The sequence below is a fragment of the Labrus bergylta genome, chromosome 13 (assembly GCF_963930695.1).
Source record: "Labrus bergylta chromosome 13, fLabBer1.1, whole genome shotgun sequence".
Classification (NCBI taxonomy): domain Eukaryota; kingdom Metazoa; phylum Chordata; class Actinopteri; order Labriformes; family Labridae; genus Labrus; species Labrus bergylta.
In genome coordinates, this window is record NC_089207.1 from 4,803,957 (window position 1) to 4,820,154 (window position 16,198).

At 39.3% G+C, this 16,198-nt stretch overlaps 2 protein-coding genes across 6 annotated transcripts in view; both read left to right on the forward strand.

Annotated features, from left to right (window-relative positions):
- Positions 1 to 4,353, forward strand: part of mycbp2 (MYC binding protein 2) — a 71,933-nt gene extending 67,580 nt beyond the window's left edge. For all 5 annotated transcript variants that reach the window (XM_065962116.1, XM_065962114.1, XM_065962115.1 and 2 more), the window contains 6 exons: positions 454 to 642; positions 740 to 847; positions 1,100 to 1,309; positions 1,396 to 1,503; positions 2,712 to 2,877; positions 3,002 to 4,353. In XM_065962116.1, coding sequence (XP_065818188.1) covers positions 454 to 642; positions 740 to 847; positions 1,100 to 1,309; positions 1,396 to 1,503; positions 2,712 to 2,877; positions 3,002 to 3,117 — 897 coding nt within the window. In that variant the 3' untranslated portion in view covers positions 3,118 to 4,353. The remainder of the gene's footprint in view (positions 1 to 453; positions 643 to 739; positions 848 to 1,099; positions 1,310 to 1,395; positions 1,504 to 2,711; positions 2,878 to 3,001) is intronic.
- Positions 4,354 to 5,540: 1,187 nt separating this feature from the next.
- On the forward strand, positions 5,541 to 15,936 carry fbxl3a (F-box and leucine-rich repeat protein 3a). Its single transcript, XM_020652592.3, has 5 exons — positions 5,541 to 5,819; positions 8,077 to 8,461; positions 8,608 to 8,730; positions 10,358 to 10,529; positions 11,475 to 15,936. Exons 2-5 carry the CDS (start codon positions 8,078 to 8,080, stop codon positions 12,113 to 12,115), a joined length of 1,320 nt encoding a protein of 439 aa, XP_020508248.1. The 5' UTR covers positions 5,541 to 5,819; position 8,077; the 3' UTR covers positions 12,116 to 15,936.
- The last annotated feature ends 262 nt before the right edge of the window (positions 15,937 to 16,198 follow it).

The following is a 16,198-nucleotide window of genomic DNA, read 5'->3' on the forward strand; positions in this document are numbered from 1 at the left end:
ATGGGTGTAACACCTGAGTCCCACTGTCTGTGATGCTTTCAGAGTCCTATCTATCAGAGTTGTTTAATTGAGGGACTAGAGAAAAGAAGAATAACATACTGTACTCACTGCTTAACTGTGTTTCTAAATCACGCTCATTTCAGGTAAATTTACATGCAGTGTGAAGATACGAGCATAATAAACAACAATGCAGCGCAAGTTGTTTTGGTTTCATTCTGGTGCTCAAGGGCGACATCTGCTGGATGAAAAAATCGCATATAAAGCCTTTAAAGGAACAGTCTGTGGTGGATAGTGTAGTGGTTAGGGGATGAGATGCTTCCACTTACTTCAGAGCATAACAAATACCTCCACAAGACGCATACTTTGCAACATAGAGTTACATAGTGAAGTATATATTCCATACGTGATGTACTTTGTTAGCCTCACTGGTTCCTCTCATATCTACCTCCTCAGGAGTATGCTAAACTGGCGTGCAGTAAAACTCATCCCTGTGGACACCCCTGTGGAGGAGTGAAGAACGAGGAGTCCTGCCTCCCATGTCTGCACGGCTGCGACAAAAACACTGGCTGTCTGAAACAGGACGCAGATGACATGTGTATGATCTGCTTCACCGAGGCTCTCTCCGCTGCTCCTGCAGTTCAGGTAGCTTAAAAATAGAACCGATTGGTTTCCATTAGCTGGACGATTTTCAGTTACTTCTACTCTCGTTTAATGTTTAAACAATGTTTCTTGCCCTCAGCTGGACTGCACTCACGTGTTCCATCTTCAGTGTACTCGTCGTGTTCTTGAGAACCGCTGGCTCGGGCCCAGAATCACATTTGGGTTCATGTTGTGTCCCATTTGCAAGGTAAGATGTTACCTTAGCTGCTCTGTCTGAAGAGATTAACAGACAACAGAGACATTGTTTCCACCATGCCCTGAAGCAGAATGAGCTCAGTTTACTTTAGCTCCTCTGACTGTGCAGTTTTTGACTGCTTTGTTCACTGTCATTTCTTTGAATTTCATTTGACACACACACAGAAAACTCAACAGAAATACCTTCATGACCTTAGGCTCATCTGTTTCTTTGTTTGTTTCTTTGTTTGTTTGTTTGCCCCAGAACAAAATCAATCACTCGGTGATAAAGGACTTGCTGGACCCCATCAAGGAGCTGTATGAGGATGTGAGGAGGAAGGCTCTGATGAGGCTGGAGTATGAGGGTCTGCACAAGAGCGAGGCAATAACTACTCCAGGAGCTCGTTTCCATAACGACCCTGCAGGCTTTGCCATGAACAGATATGCATACTATGTCTGCTTCAAGTGCAAGAAGGTACACTGTGACTGTGATACTTTTTTGTTTGTTGTTGATGTGATGTGTTTAGGTGTTCAGGGTTTAACGTTTCCTCTTCTTTTCAGGCGTATTTCGGGGGGGAGGCTCGCTGCGATGCGGAGGCTGGACAGGGAGATGACTACGACCCCAGTGAGCTGATCTGTGGAGCGTGCTCAGACGTCTCCAGGGCTCAGGTTGGTTGGATGACGGTGGCTAATTTAAGAAAGAATTTGACTTTTTTTGGGAGGGGGGAAACAAAACATATTCTCTTTCTTACCAATAGTTAAATGAGAATAAATTACTCACCTCTTGCATCTACATGCTCAATGTTACGATGGAATAACTACTTAATATTTTCTTACATCCTTTGGCACGACTCTCATTCCCTTCATCGACACATACAGTTTTTGCATTTACTGTACATGCTCTTTGTGGGTATAAGTTTAATGCTATATAATATTAGATAAATACTTGTAATTAAGACAAGTTGGTAGTGGTGAAAACATGCATAAGATAACAGCATAAAATAGGTATGTTTAAAGAAGTTACAAATAAAAACATACATTTCTTACATGGTGTAAAACTCTTGCCACTGTTGATCGTCAGGCCATTAGCCTAGCTTAGCACAAAGACTGGAAACAGGGGGAAACAGCTAGCCTGGCTCCCTACAGGGTCATTGACCTCCTTGAGTCGTCCATGTTTTCTCTGCTGTTCCTTCCATACATGAACTCCTGACTTTTTTTGAACATAATTTCAGGTCTTTCAGGCTCTGATTTTATCAGGAACACATTTGCCTCACAACCCGGAGATCCTCTGTGTCTGACACACTCTCATAACTTCAAATACACCTTAGGTTTCGCTACGGGGGTGGATAGTGTGTGTGCAGAAAGAGGTGACTGTTTCTGGGTTAATGTCACTATGATGTGTTTATGGACATTTACACAACACAAACAAAAATGTGGAAAACTTTAAGTTGACAACTAAGACGATCAGCAGAGAGTATTAAACAAGGAGAGTCTGCTCAACGTGAAAAATGTCAACGCTTTGCCCACTCCCCCATGGTGAATGCTCCTGATTATTACCTCACCCTGACTATACACAGATGTGTGTGTGTGTGTGTGTGTGTGTGGGGGGGGGGGACAATAGTTTGAATGAAATCAGGGAGGCTCTTTGCATTTACACACGCACCTGTCCTTTTAAAAAGTCAGGACATGTTCAGTAGTGAAGTGCATGTGTGAAAGGAGTTTTTGACTCCAGACTGTTTAGATCCAAACTGGTATCATCTCAGTATCTACTAGAAGAAATATACTTCACACTAGTTCATCTGTATTTTTTTTTATTGCTGCTTTTCTGTACACAAGTAGAATCCTGCTCCTGATGGTTCTTCTTTTTGTTCCCTCAGATGTGCTCAAAGCATGGCACAGACTTCCTGGAGTATAAATGCCGGTACTGCTGTTCTGTGGCTGTTTTCTTCTGCTTTGGCACCACACACTTCTGCAACGCCTGCCACGATGATTTTCAGAGGATGACCAGCGTCCCGAAGGAGGAGCTGCCCCATTGTCCTGCAGGTGATGAATGATCCTGTTTACTACGCACTCAGGGAAAATGTTGAATTATACGCACCACACGTCACTTCCTGAAATAACTTCTCAGTAATAACTAAGTGAGGTGTTCTTGTATTTTCTGACACAGGGCCCAAAGGCAAGCAGCTGGAGGGAACCGAGTGCCCTTTGCATGTGGTTCACCCACCAACAGGGGAGGAGTTTGCCCTGGGCTGTGGGGTGTGCAGAAACGCCCACACCTTCTAAACAAAAAGACAAAGACTTAAACTGAAAACCAGTTCGTCTACTGTGATTTCTGGCTGATGCTGAAGCTCAGCGGTGAAAGCTTGGCTCTTGCATTCGTCAAGTCTCCTGGACACTGGACCAGGTTTCTGCTCTCACGTCAAGAGTCCTCAGGTCTGCTCTTCTACCAACATCAGTATCCGGGCTCAGCTACGAACACGAGCTGTGGCTCCTTTTGGATGCAGAGTAACCTGAATTTAAAAAAAAAAAAAGAAACAATAGAAATTTAAAAAAAGAAGAAAAAAGAAAACTTGTGACGTGTTTGCATGCGGCCGTTGTATTCCCTCGGCTTCTATAGACGTTGCACACCTCCTGATCACTGACGTGTAACATTGAATATGAAATGAATTTGCTTTAAGGCAACCGTGGCTCAGAGAGGGTTTAAAAAAATAAGGAACAGGCCGTATTTCCAGCTTCCTAACTATACATTTAAAATATTGTTGTATGTAAACTTTTTCGTAATCTTGTACAGTATTCTCCACTGTCAAGTGCATCATGGGTTGACGGACAAAAAAAAAGATACGTCGGTGGATAAGACTGTTAAGAATATTATGATTGGGAGGAAAATAGTGTACGATTTATCTAATCCTGTATATAATGATACTATTCAAAAATAGCTGTATTCCGAAGTTGCTACTCTTCACTTCAGTTTTGTTTGATATTCTGGGTTATGTTTTGAGCCAGAACTTTTAATGAAGTGCAATACTGGGTGTGCCTCCTATTTTGCAGCTGTTTAACCTATGGAATGTATGTCAATAAAGCCACTGTACATTTTTATACAGTAGACAGTCGTGATTCCCCCTCTTCTAAATGTCAGATTTTTTTTTTCTGTTGTCTGGAAATGAGAAGGAGGAGCCTGGCCTGCAGTGAATGAAGGTGGATGTAAATTCTATTAGCAGCTCTGTCAAAATAGTACCAAAATCTACAGTAATACAAAAACAAACAGAAGACCTCACAGTGAGACTGATTACAGCTGAATGATTGGAGGGGGGCCAGTCTTCACACCAAATAAAATTTGTGCACCTGTAATGCTTTTCCCTTGTAGGAGGCCGGGGGGGGAAGGGGTGTCAGAAAAACAGAGTGATGGAAAAAAAGCAGCTGCTGTTATATAAAAAGCTTAATACTTGTGAATCTGCTCTGTAATATCTGTGGTGGATGGAGTTGAATGGTAATAAACCAGGTTCTCTGTTTCGCAAAGTATACAGTGTGTCTTTTAATGAGTGTTGACATTTTTATTTAACTATATACAACAGCTGTGGGTCAAGTGATTCTTTTATATAAAAGTATAATGGTGCCAAACCTAGTAGAAATGTTTGAATGGTTCATGTTCACATCAATTCTGTAAATACTTTTGCTGTGCAGCTCTGCAGAGACTAGTAACACACGAGGATGTATTACTCCAGGTGCCAAACTGCTAAACTAGTTGTCAGGCCTCCTCCAGATTCTCCTGATTAACAACATATTCTTATCCAGAAAAGATCAGCAAAAAAAATCAAATTCCACCAGATGACACATTTGTCAGCAACATCTCAGCTTTAAACTAGGCTTCTGTTATTTTCTTCCACATTCCCATGACTCTGATGTGTCATCTATATGCCTACCATCTTGATGTGTGGTTTAAATGTTTCACTTAATGTGCATTTAATTATATTCCGATACTTTTTGCTCGATCTATATGTTTTTGACTCTCCATAATGATTTTGAACTTTGGGTGTAGGCTCATGTGGCAAATAAAATATATTTACTTAGCTTGCTGTAAAAAGCACAAGGCAAGACATTTACAGTTTATTAAAAAGGTCATTTGGATATTTCATTTGCAGATCAGTTGTTTATTCTTTCAGTTGTAAACAGTAAGTGATGTAGCTTGCTACTTGTTTGTTCATAAGAAAATTCTGCTTAGGGCCCTTCATTGCCTGTGGGACGTCCTGATAATGTGCAAAGGTTTGGAGTCTTTTACTTTTAAAAGTTGATATGATATTCATGTCATTGTCAATGATATCCGAGACGTTTGTAAGATAAGATAATCCTTTATTTATCCCACAATGGGGAAATTTACAGTGTTACAGCAGCAAAGAGGAAAGATTGCAGACAAAGAGTGAACACAGTACAATGTAAATAATGATAAAAAAGAGATACTAAAAAATAGATAAAAAAAAAAAAAGAAATACATCAGCTATTGACAAAAGTTTAGTCAGTAGAAGCAATCTATCCACGTAGAACTAGAAAGTACCGATTTTCAGTTTGGATAACGAAGTCTAAAACATCAGTCGAAAAGAATAAGTAAGTATTTTCTGAACATCGTGAGTCATCATTCATACATAGACGATCTTTACTCAACAGCCATTTCGCATTGCAATTTCCCCCATGATGCACCTCGGCTGTCACAACAACAACACTTCGCCATTTCAGATTTGGGAGGGGAGGGGAGTTCCTGTGAAACTCCCGCGAAAGAATTAGGTCAGCTGAGCCGAGGTTTCCTGCATCTGGTCGTTTCTTCATTGAAAATATCCCTTAACGCTGTCTAGTCGTCTCTCCGTGTTCCGATGAGTTTAGTTTGGATGGTACGGATGAATTTATCCAGCGCTGTCCCGGGTTGAATTCAGTCAGAGTCGGTAGTCGGATTTCTCCGCTCACAGCTCCGGAGCTAGCTGAGTGTAAACAACAAGGTAGGCTTGGGTGGCTCGTTTTTTGTTGTAGATAGCTTAACATTAAAAGATGGCAGCTTTACATTAGCTCTTGCCCAATCTGTAAATATAGTCTTGAATATTATTTGAGTGTCATATCATTTGATATCGCTGGTTTTCTAAGTAGCTTAGCGTAAAACATGCTAACTAAGCTACCGCTAATACACTGCGCTACTTAATTCAACTTCTGAATGAGTTTTTAGCAATGTCATCATTAATGCCAATTTGACAATTTGATCATAGTTTTTGTGCGTCTCCTTTAGGAACACAGTCTGCTATTTAGTTTTAAAGTAAATGTTTTCCGTTGAGTATACAGTATATGTATTTTTATATTGTTTATGTTCTGTCTATGCACTTTAACTTATGTCAGTAGTGTCCATTTACGACTCTGCTTTTGCACATTTCCATATTTATTTTGCACGTTTGCATTTAATCTTCCATATTTATTTTGCACATTTGCATTTAATCTTCCATATTTATTTTGTTTATTTGCATTTAATCTTCCATATTTATTTTGTTTATTTGCATTTAATCTTCCATATTTATTTTTGCACATTTGCATTTAATCTTCCATATTTATTTTGTTTATTTGCATTTAATCTTCCATATTTATTTTTGCACATTTGCATTTAATCTTCCATATTTATTTTGTTTATTTGCATTTAATCTTCCATATTTATTTTGTTTATTTGCATTTAATCTTCCATATTTATTTTTGCACATTTGCATTTAATCTTCCATATTTATTTTGTTTATTTGCATTTAATCTTCCATATTTATTTTGCACATTTGCATTCAATCTTCCATATTTATTTTGTTTATTTACATTTAATCTTCCATATTTATTTTGCACATTTGCATTTAATCTTCCATATTTATTTTGTTTATTTACATTTAATCTTCCATATTTATTTTGCACATTTGCATTTAATCTTCCATATTTATTTTGTTTATTTACATTTAATCTTCCATATTTATTTTGCACATTTGCATTTAATCTTCCATATTTATTTTGCACATTTACATTTAATCTTCCATATTTAATCTTCCTATTTAAGACTAGTAATGCTTAGTTAAATCCTGGTTGTATATATTCACATTCTTAGTTTTGATATTTTTTAGTGCTTATTTACTTTGTATTTAATATTATATTATGTTTAGATTTGCTAATATTGTGTTTTTTGTTAATATTGTGTGTTTGGACAACCTGCTGCTGTAACGCCACAATTTCCCAGTTTGGACTCAATAAAGTAATTCTATTCTAATCATAATCATGTAAGTGCATAGACAGATTCAAATTGTCAAGTATAGGAAGATAAACATTAACTTAAAAAACGCTGACTTTATACAAAGTAGGAGAGTTAAGTGGGTAAGAAACTCACAACACATTTAAGTTTGATATTAAGCGTTTTGTGACACGTCGTCTGTAAACTCATTGACAAACACATATGCACTAAATTACATAATATATACCACTGTATACCAAACCAAATTTGACAAGATCCTATACAGCTAATGCAACAAAATTTTGTTCTAATCAGCACTGTAAAGTACAAGTTTGAATGACAATAAAGAAAGTCTAAGTCTATACCCAGGGCTGATTGTAATAGAGTAACTATGAAAGAGCCAAATTAACAACACCAAAGATATGTATAATGACAGTAGTGCTCATAATATTATTATTAGGAATGTGTGATACATTCATAGAGATAAATTAGCCGGTTTTGTGTAGTCATCATATGCCTCCTTGTCAGGGTTTTATATGCTTTATTATGTATATTGTGGACCTTGTAGCTATTTCAAAAGTCCATTCATTCTGCTTTAATCAAAGACTGAGGAGTGTGAATCTGACACATCACATCTCCATGTTGATAAGCACAGGATCTTTTTGATACTGAAATGATCACTAACTTTTTTACCTCATTGTTATATGATGAAGTAGACAATACTGTTGTCAGAAGAAAAATGTGTTTAAATCTTATTAGCTAGTATCTATTCTAAAAAGTAGGAAAGCACTGTTTTCAAAGTCCATTAGTATCCTAATTAGGTGCATTACTGCAAATAGGGTATTTGTGTTTGGATTGGCATCTCTTTAAAGTGGCTGTCAAGATCTTCTTTCACTCCAGATGGGATTTAACTGAATGGATTTGTTAATCCATAAAAAAATCTTTTGTAATAGTGCAGCCTGTGTTCTGCCACGCTGGTCTAAAACAAACATGTCCTCTGCGTTTTTTTAAAGCATGAAGAGGGTGAAAGGAGGAGAGGAGGGCAGCATCAGCCCCTCCAGTGAGAGCCCACCAGAAGCCAGCAAGAAGGTGCGCAAACAGACGAGCGAGGAGTCTGAGGCTCAGGCTGTGGTCAGTGAGTCAACAGAATGCGATTGGGCTAGACTACCGCAGGAGCTGCTGCTTCACATCCTCCAGTACCTCCCACTGTTGGACAGGGCTTATGCGTCCCAGGTGTGCCGCGGCTGGAACCAGGCATTCCACATGCCTGAGCTGTGGCGGTGCTTTGAGTTTGAGCTTAACCAGCCAGCCAGCTCTTACCTGAAAGCCACACATCCAGACCTCATCAAGCAGATCATAAAAAGGCACTCCAACCACCTGCAGTATGTCAGCTTCAAGGTAAGGGGGCATACGCTACACGCTATGTTTTTGACACGCTATAGTCTGTGTCAAAAACAAAAACAGGATTCTTGGATTAAGTGTTTACAGTTTGTAATCCTCAGCTGTTTTCATGTTCATAAGATAATCTTTGTTTTTAATGGCAGGTTGACAGCAGTACAGAGTCTGCAGAGGCAGCATGTGACATTCTTTCACAGCTGGTGAACTGTTCTCTGAAGACCTTGGGGCTCATCTCCACAGCCAGGCCCAGTTTCATGGAGGTCCAGAAGGTAAAATGATCATAAAACATGTTATGGGGGGGGTCCTTGTCCTTGGTGTCCCTTTAACCAGATAAGAAGTTTAAAATTCACCGGAGCTGTTGTGAAAATAGTGAAATGTATTATATGCTGCTTTTTCCATGGTTTGAACCCTTAAGGCTGGGCAAAAGTTGCTAAAGAGGTTGTTGTTTTCTTATCAGCGTAACAAACTGAAAACAGCAGTGTTTGTTCTCATGCATGGCCAAGGACAAGGACGTAATTACTTTTAAGCCTGGAGAGACGGGATGTTATTTTTGCTATTTTTATTTAGCCTTGCTTTGTGTAGACGTTGTGTCTCTCATCTTGTCCTGACATCCTTTGTATGAACTCTGGAAAGTTATACTGCCTTGGTAGTCTATCACCAGTGAATGAGAGGACATGACGTAAAGTCATGTCCGCATTGAAACTTGAAACTTTCACACACACATACTCACAGGTGCAGCGTATTCATCCTCAGCCTCTTGATATCCTGGGTTTTGGGACACTGTTTTTGAGGAAAACAGAGTGCGGCTGAACCGTTCCATATTTACAACTATCTGTCACTATCCAATGCGGCTTCTTTTTATTTTATTTAGCTATTTAACTGCAGTTGAATGGGTTCTTGAGGTCATGGGATGTGACCATCATCTTTCAACAAAGTCTATTTTGAAAAAAAAAAAGCTTTGCTCTTAAGGCTTTGAAAGTTTGACTTCTACCAAAATACTTTACTCTCATACTCTATTCTCAAAATAGACGCCATTTTCTCTTTTTCTTTGCCTCCATTAAATCATAAACTAACCCAAGACAGCTGAGGGCAGCTGAGACAAAGGAGGACTGTTTTTGATGTTGGGACCATCTGGATATTCCAACATAGTCATCAGCATGATAATGTGAACAAATGTTTGTTTGTTCTCCACTTTGTTCAATCACCAACTATTCAACATCAGCCTCCACAGTAAACATAGAGGTGAAGTGAGCTCAAAGTGAAACTTAAAGACTTTAAAGTGATGCTGTCTTAGATTACCTCAGCTTTTGTTTGGTGTACCTCTGAAAGTAGCAACTAAGTCAGACAGAATTGATCACAAAATGCTTGATAATAAAAAGGCACCAGACGTAGGTATGTGGCAGGTTATGTATCAGGAAGGCATGATTTGAGGGACTCAAATGAGTTCATTCATTGTATATTGTAATCTAGTTTTCGGCAAATCATGAATTCTACAGCTCAAGAAAAACGTGAAACCAACTCCAGTTATTGATGTTTTATTGTTTTTTTTCCAAAAACCTGAGGAGGCTCAGGCTGCTACATTTTCACTTTGTTTAATATGTTTGCCACATTTACGATCATTAAGTTGTCTCAGCTGAAAGTGTCAAACCTGAAGGGCCTGCATGACTTAAAACATTTCAACTATAAACCTCCAAATACATTCATTTCTAAATGATCTAAATGCAGATTAATTAATCATAGTCTACTTTACATAGATATACTAACAGTGATTCTGAGCTATGTGTAATTCCTGACATCCATGCTGTTAATCTGTTGGTGTTGAAAGTTGCTTTGAGACTCTGGACAGTATTCAAATTCATTGTGCTCTCTCTTTTTTTTTTTTTTTATTCCCCACAGTCTCATTTCATCTCAGCTCTGACTGTGGTGTTCGTCAACTCCAAATCGCTGTCCTCTTTGAAGATCGACGACACGCCAGTGGATGATCCGTCTCTGAAGGTCCTGGTGGCCAACAACAGTGACACCCTGAAACTGCTGAAGATGAGCAGCTGCCCTCACGTCTCGCCTGCAGGTACGAAGACTCCTGTGAATGTTTCACACCTGAAGTCCACAGTATCTACCCTGTCACGTTTTTTGCTGTTGTGATTGTTGGATGATTTCCAAAGCTGAATATTTGAAGTCACACCTATGTTAAAGGCTTTATATGCTATTTTTTTTGATCCAGCAGATGTCACCCTTGAGCACCAGCATGAAACCAAAACAACTTGTGGTGCATTGTTGTGTTAGCATGCTAATGCTAGCGATCTTTATTCTGCTCGTATCTTCACACTGCATGTAAATTTACCTGAAATGAGCGTGATCTAGAAACACAGTTAAGCAGTGAGTACAGTATGTTATTCTTCTTTTCTCTAGTCCCTCAATTAAACAACTTTTATACACGAGGGGAGGAGTCAGCCGGCCGACCTGGCGATGTAAACAAACTGAAGATAGGACTCTGAAAACTGTGAAAACATCACAGACAGTGGGACTCGGGTGTTACACCCATTGTAGACAGTCATGACTCACAGAGTTATTTTCAGAGGATAAACTTGATTTCTACATTTAAGTGTGAAAAACCACATATTAAGCCTTTAAAGTTTCATTCCAGTCTTTGTGATTTCCCTTTTTTGAGTCACATGGCTGTAAGTGTTTTCCATTCAGTGACTCATTTAGAGCCTGTAATTATTTAGTCTGCCTGCACACAGAGACTGCATGATACATTATAAATAAACTGTTGCATGTTTATCTGGTTCTTAATCTGAGACAGACATTTTCCTAGAACGGTTTTTGGAAGTGAGCTATGATAATGACTGCTTATTTAACTACATAATGTCTGGGAAGTTTAAAAGCTCTTTATCTGGCTGTGGGGAGCTATTATTTCCTTCAGCCAGTTGCCATGTTTTCAGGAATTGTTTAATTATTATAGATAAGTAAAAACTGGATTCCATGATAAAAAACAATATCTCTGTATTTGTAGGGATCCTTTGTGTGGCCGACCAGTGTCATGGACTGAGAGAGCTGGCACTGAACTACCACCTCCTGAGCGATGAGCTCCTTCTGGCCCTCTCCTCGGAGAAACACGTCCACCTGGAGCACTTGAGGATCGACGTGGTGAGCGAGAACCCCGGCCAACACTTCCACACCATCAAAAAGAGCAGCTGGGACGCCATGGTGAAGCACTCGCCCAAATTCAACCTGGTCATGTACTTCTTCCTCTACGAGGACGAGTTTGGGCCTTTCTTTAACGAGGAGATCCCCGTCACTCACCTCTACTTCGGCCGCTCGGTCAGTAAGGAGGTCTTGGGCCGCGTTGGCCTCCACTGCCCTCGTCTGGTGGAGCTGGTGGTGTGCGCTAACGGCCTGCGCCCCCTGGACGAGGAGCTGATCCGCATCGCCAAGCACTGCACCCAGCTGTCCGCCATCGGCCTGGGCGAGTGCGAGGTTTCCTGCAGCGCGTTTGTGGAGTTTGTAAAGATGTGCGGTCGGAGGCTTTCTCAGCTGTCCATCATGGAGGAGGTGCTTATTCCCGATCACAAATACACCCTGGATGAGATCCACTGGGAGGTTTCTAAGCATCTGGGTCGGGTGTGGTTCCCCGACATGATGCCCACCTGGTAAAGCGAAGCCAAAGAGGCACACGTGATTAGTGATTTGTGGTGTGGAACAATCGTGTTTGCGTTGAAAGTCTCTAAACTCTCTCGCTGTCGTAGAATGTTTGGTGGCAACTGCGAGAGCTTAAACTTGCTGAACTCCTGCGTGTGGAGTGCAGAGTGAGGATGTAAGGTGGCGCCTGACTGCTACACAATGTCATGTCATGACCACAAAAATCTCTGCCTGTCAGCTTCAACGGGGACTGTGGAATCCTACTTTGCTAAATGAGGAGACAGAACGCGCCATGCCGGCTTCTCCAGCTAGTAAACAATCAGCACACAGAGTAGTTCAGGGGGAAGATACGACTATAAAAGCAATGTTTTATAACTGCAAATTAAGTTATATGGACACTTTAGCTTAGGTATGATTATCTATAATATGAGAGATGTGTGTGTGTGAGAGTATGAAGGTAAATGTATGTGTGCTATAATGTTTTTTAACATTGGGGGGAAGACTAGGTGCACAATTGCATGTAGTTACACTACCACTTGGCCTACTTAAATCCAGATTGCAGCTCTGCATTCTAACAATATATGGCATTGGAGGTTTCCACATGGCTTTATTCCTACATAGTATGCGACAGGCGGTGTTTGTCAGCTGTAGTCAAAAGGAGACTCTTTAAACGTGCAGAGTAGTGGCTGGGTCCTACGCCTATCTGTAAACTAATTTAAAAAGAAAATGCAGCGGATAGGCGTTTGACGGCATCTTGTTTTTCCTCCTAAAGCAGGCTCAATCGTACATTGATAGCAAGAAAAGAGTTGAAAATGTTTGGAAGTCAGCCCAGAGAGGGAACCGAAGCGTGTATATAGGTGTCTATCTATGTGATGTGAAGGTGTACAGTGCTGATTGATATCATGGACTTTTATTTTCTCTGTTTTTATGTCCTGCATTGCAAATCACGTTGGCTCTACGAATGAATTATCTCCGTTTTGTACAGTCATAGATTTTGTTCTAAGCACCTTACATGGACACCAAATGATAGTCAGGAAAGATAAAGTCCTTCTGCCATGATTGAAACTAGAAGAGCAATCTTTAAAATGCTCCGAATTATCACTGTTCTGGGAGTCTGTTGAGTCAGATACCCATGACAGTATGTAGAAGAAATATAGAGAAATAATGAAAGCAGAGACATGATCATCGTGTAAATAAAGAATGCACAGAATTGTCTGAATTTGGAGGTGATTTCCCTAGCCTTCATATACAGATAACTAATAGTTCTATAATGGAGTCTCTGTAGCTCACAATGCACTCTGGGAATGCAAAAGTAACCCTTAGTGTCTTTCAGGTGCATCAAATATTTCCTTAATAGGTTTCATTTGTATCTTCTGCTATTTGACTGTTCAAGCTCTAAACCTCTTCAGTGAATATCTGCCCTCCTCCCATTGGTCCTCATTGACTCTGTATCGTGTCAACACATCGTACATACAGCAGAGGAAGCAGTGTTCATCTTAATTACAAACTCCCTCTTTACTTTACAGATATTATTTTAAGTTCTCCTGTCCAAGAAAACATCCAACCATTTCAGTCAGAAGAGATTTGGCAAAGTCAGATGAGAGAAACCATTTTTTTTTCCTTTAAGAAGGAAGTCAAATGCATCTGTATATAAAACGCTGTGTGTTTGATTATTATGAATAGAAATGTACTTATTTCTTTAATTTCGCCCTCTGTCAGGGTTTGAAGTTTCTTTAACCAACGACTCGTGTCTTTTATAGAACCAGAGTGCAAGTTCTCCTTTACTAGGTGGATCTTTTTCATACAGTGGTCACTAGAGAAGATAAGACGTTTAATTTATTGATATGGATTCTGCTTTTGTAATTTGTTTTTCCGTGTTTTGTCAGTTAAACAAAAGAAGCAATCAATATAAGCACCAGCAAACAGACCAGCAACAAGTTTTTAGTTTGGTTTGGTTTTGACAATTCAAACTTCATTGTCAGGATTTTGTTGCATGCAGGTTGTCCAAAAGTTGAGTCCACAAAACCTTTAATCATGTGACACACAAGATACAAGTGATGTAAACCTCCCCCAAAAAAATAAATTAAATTGACATTCCAGTAAGTGATTCAGATTTGCCAGATTTTTTTTAATGCTTTGTGAAAAAGGGATTCAGTTTCCTGGAAGAAAAAATTATTAAACGACAATTAATGTGCTTAAAATGGCATGAAAGTAGTGCTGTTTTGCTTGGCTTTCCAAGTGACCAGATCTAAATCGTACTGAAAATCTTAATTAGAGCCCGACCGATTAATCAGCCAACCGATAATATCGGCCCATATTAGCATATCCAGTGACTATCTGTATCAGCTAATTTTATCGCATATATGTGCCGATATTACTGGATTTATTCACCAGACAAAAAGCATTTCATTTAATTGAACTTGCAGTTCTCGTTCACCAGCCGAGGGCGCTATATAGATTAAAACAAGCATTATCACTCCAGAGTGTCGAGCAGTGATGCAGGTACATGCGCAGTGACTTTACAGTTGAGTGACCATCTTGTCTTCTTTGTCCTGTAAAGCTTTCCACAAGTGTTCGATAACTGCATTTGAGGGAATAACGCAATAAATAATACGTGTGTATATCTATATCGATCTCTACAGGTTGATAACGCCGAGAAAGATATCAGCCGATAGATCGGATTTTTTTCACTCCCCAATATTTCGTATCGGTCGGGCCGTTGTCTTAGGGTCATCATCATTAAATTAAAGTCAGAGGACAATGACTTAGTCTGAATTTTATGACACATTATAAGTTAACAAGAGCCTCACAAGGGGGGGAACATTTTGAGAAAAAGAGTTTACAGCATGAAAGTTGTAAATTCACAACAAAAGAACAAATTCTCTGGACTGGGGTGATATCCTCATGAACTTGTACAACATGTTAACTTTTAGCCACCAAAGAATAGCCAATATATTTTTTTTAAATGAATGCATCATAGTATTTTCTAAATGTTTCTTTTTTTTATTTTTACATAGAAGCTCTCAAACAGCATCATGTTACAGTTATCCCAAAAAAAGAAATGGCCATAATAAGAGAGACTTTTGTTTAAACTGCTGTGTCAACAAAGTCCATTTACCATGAAGCAAAATAGCAATAAAATCTTCAACGCTTCAAGTACTTCACTAACAGCAAATAAATGTATTTAAGAAACATAGACTTTAAGAAGATGTTAAATGTACTTCATTACAGTTGAAGAGAACTTAAATGGACAAAAAGCCTTTGACAACGTTGCATGTCAGTAGGACCTGTAGACAACAGATCTGATTTCTGTGTGGCTTCATTCACGTCTTATTTGACATTTCAAACAGCCGAACAATAACGTAGACTAAATTAGACACACTGATTGGAAGTGCAAGGCTTTCTATTGGATTAAACTAACGTAGCCTATTGATAGGATTGGTCTGTTTGCACTAAAATAGATACCTTTGCTGATCGTCTGTGCTCATGTACTTTAGCATCTCATTGGTACAGTAACATATCCTGATACAGTTTTCATAACTCATGCAGTGCATTCAATGATCGCCGTGACAGCAGCTCTGGAGTCAAAGTCAATACTCTTCCTGGTTTCAATCATTGTTCTGTCGGCTTCTCTTGGAAAACTTCACCACAGCTATCTTAACCTCGGAGTCCTCGGTAACTTTTATTAGGATTAAACTGGTGTTGATATTGCTGTCATTTAGTTTTACTTGTGTATTGGTAAATGCTCCGTCTTCTTTGCTTTACTGCTGTCATGAAGTTAAAATGATTGGTTTGGAAATGTGATCTTATACTGGTAATAAACATTTGTGAATGTACTCCTGTGTTTCTGTCTTTTCTTTATTTTCAAATGAGTGGTAAAAAAAAAAAAAAGGTCTGGGGGCGCCATTAGCTGAGCGGCTAGCTCAGACGTACAGAGGCTGGACTCCTCCTTTCCTGCATGTCAATCCCCACTCTCTCTCTCTCCCTGATTTCAGCCTCCATCCACTGTCCCATCTCTAAAATAAAGGCATAAATAAAAATCTTAAACTAAAACCTAACTTTACCTAACTTACACTATTCATCCAGATCAACACAGAA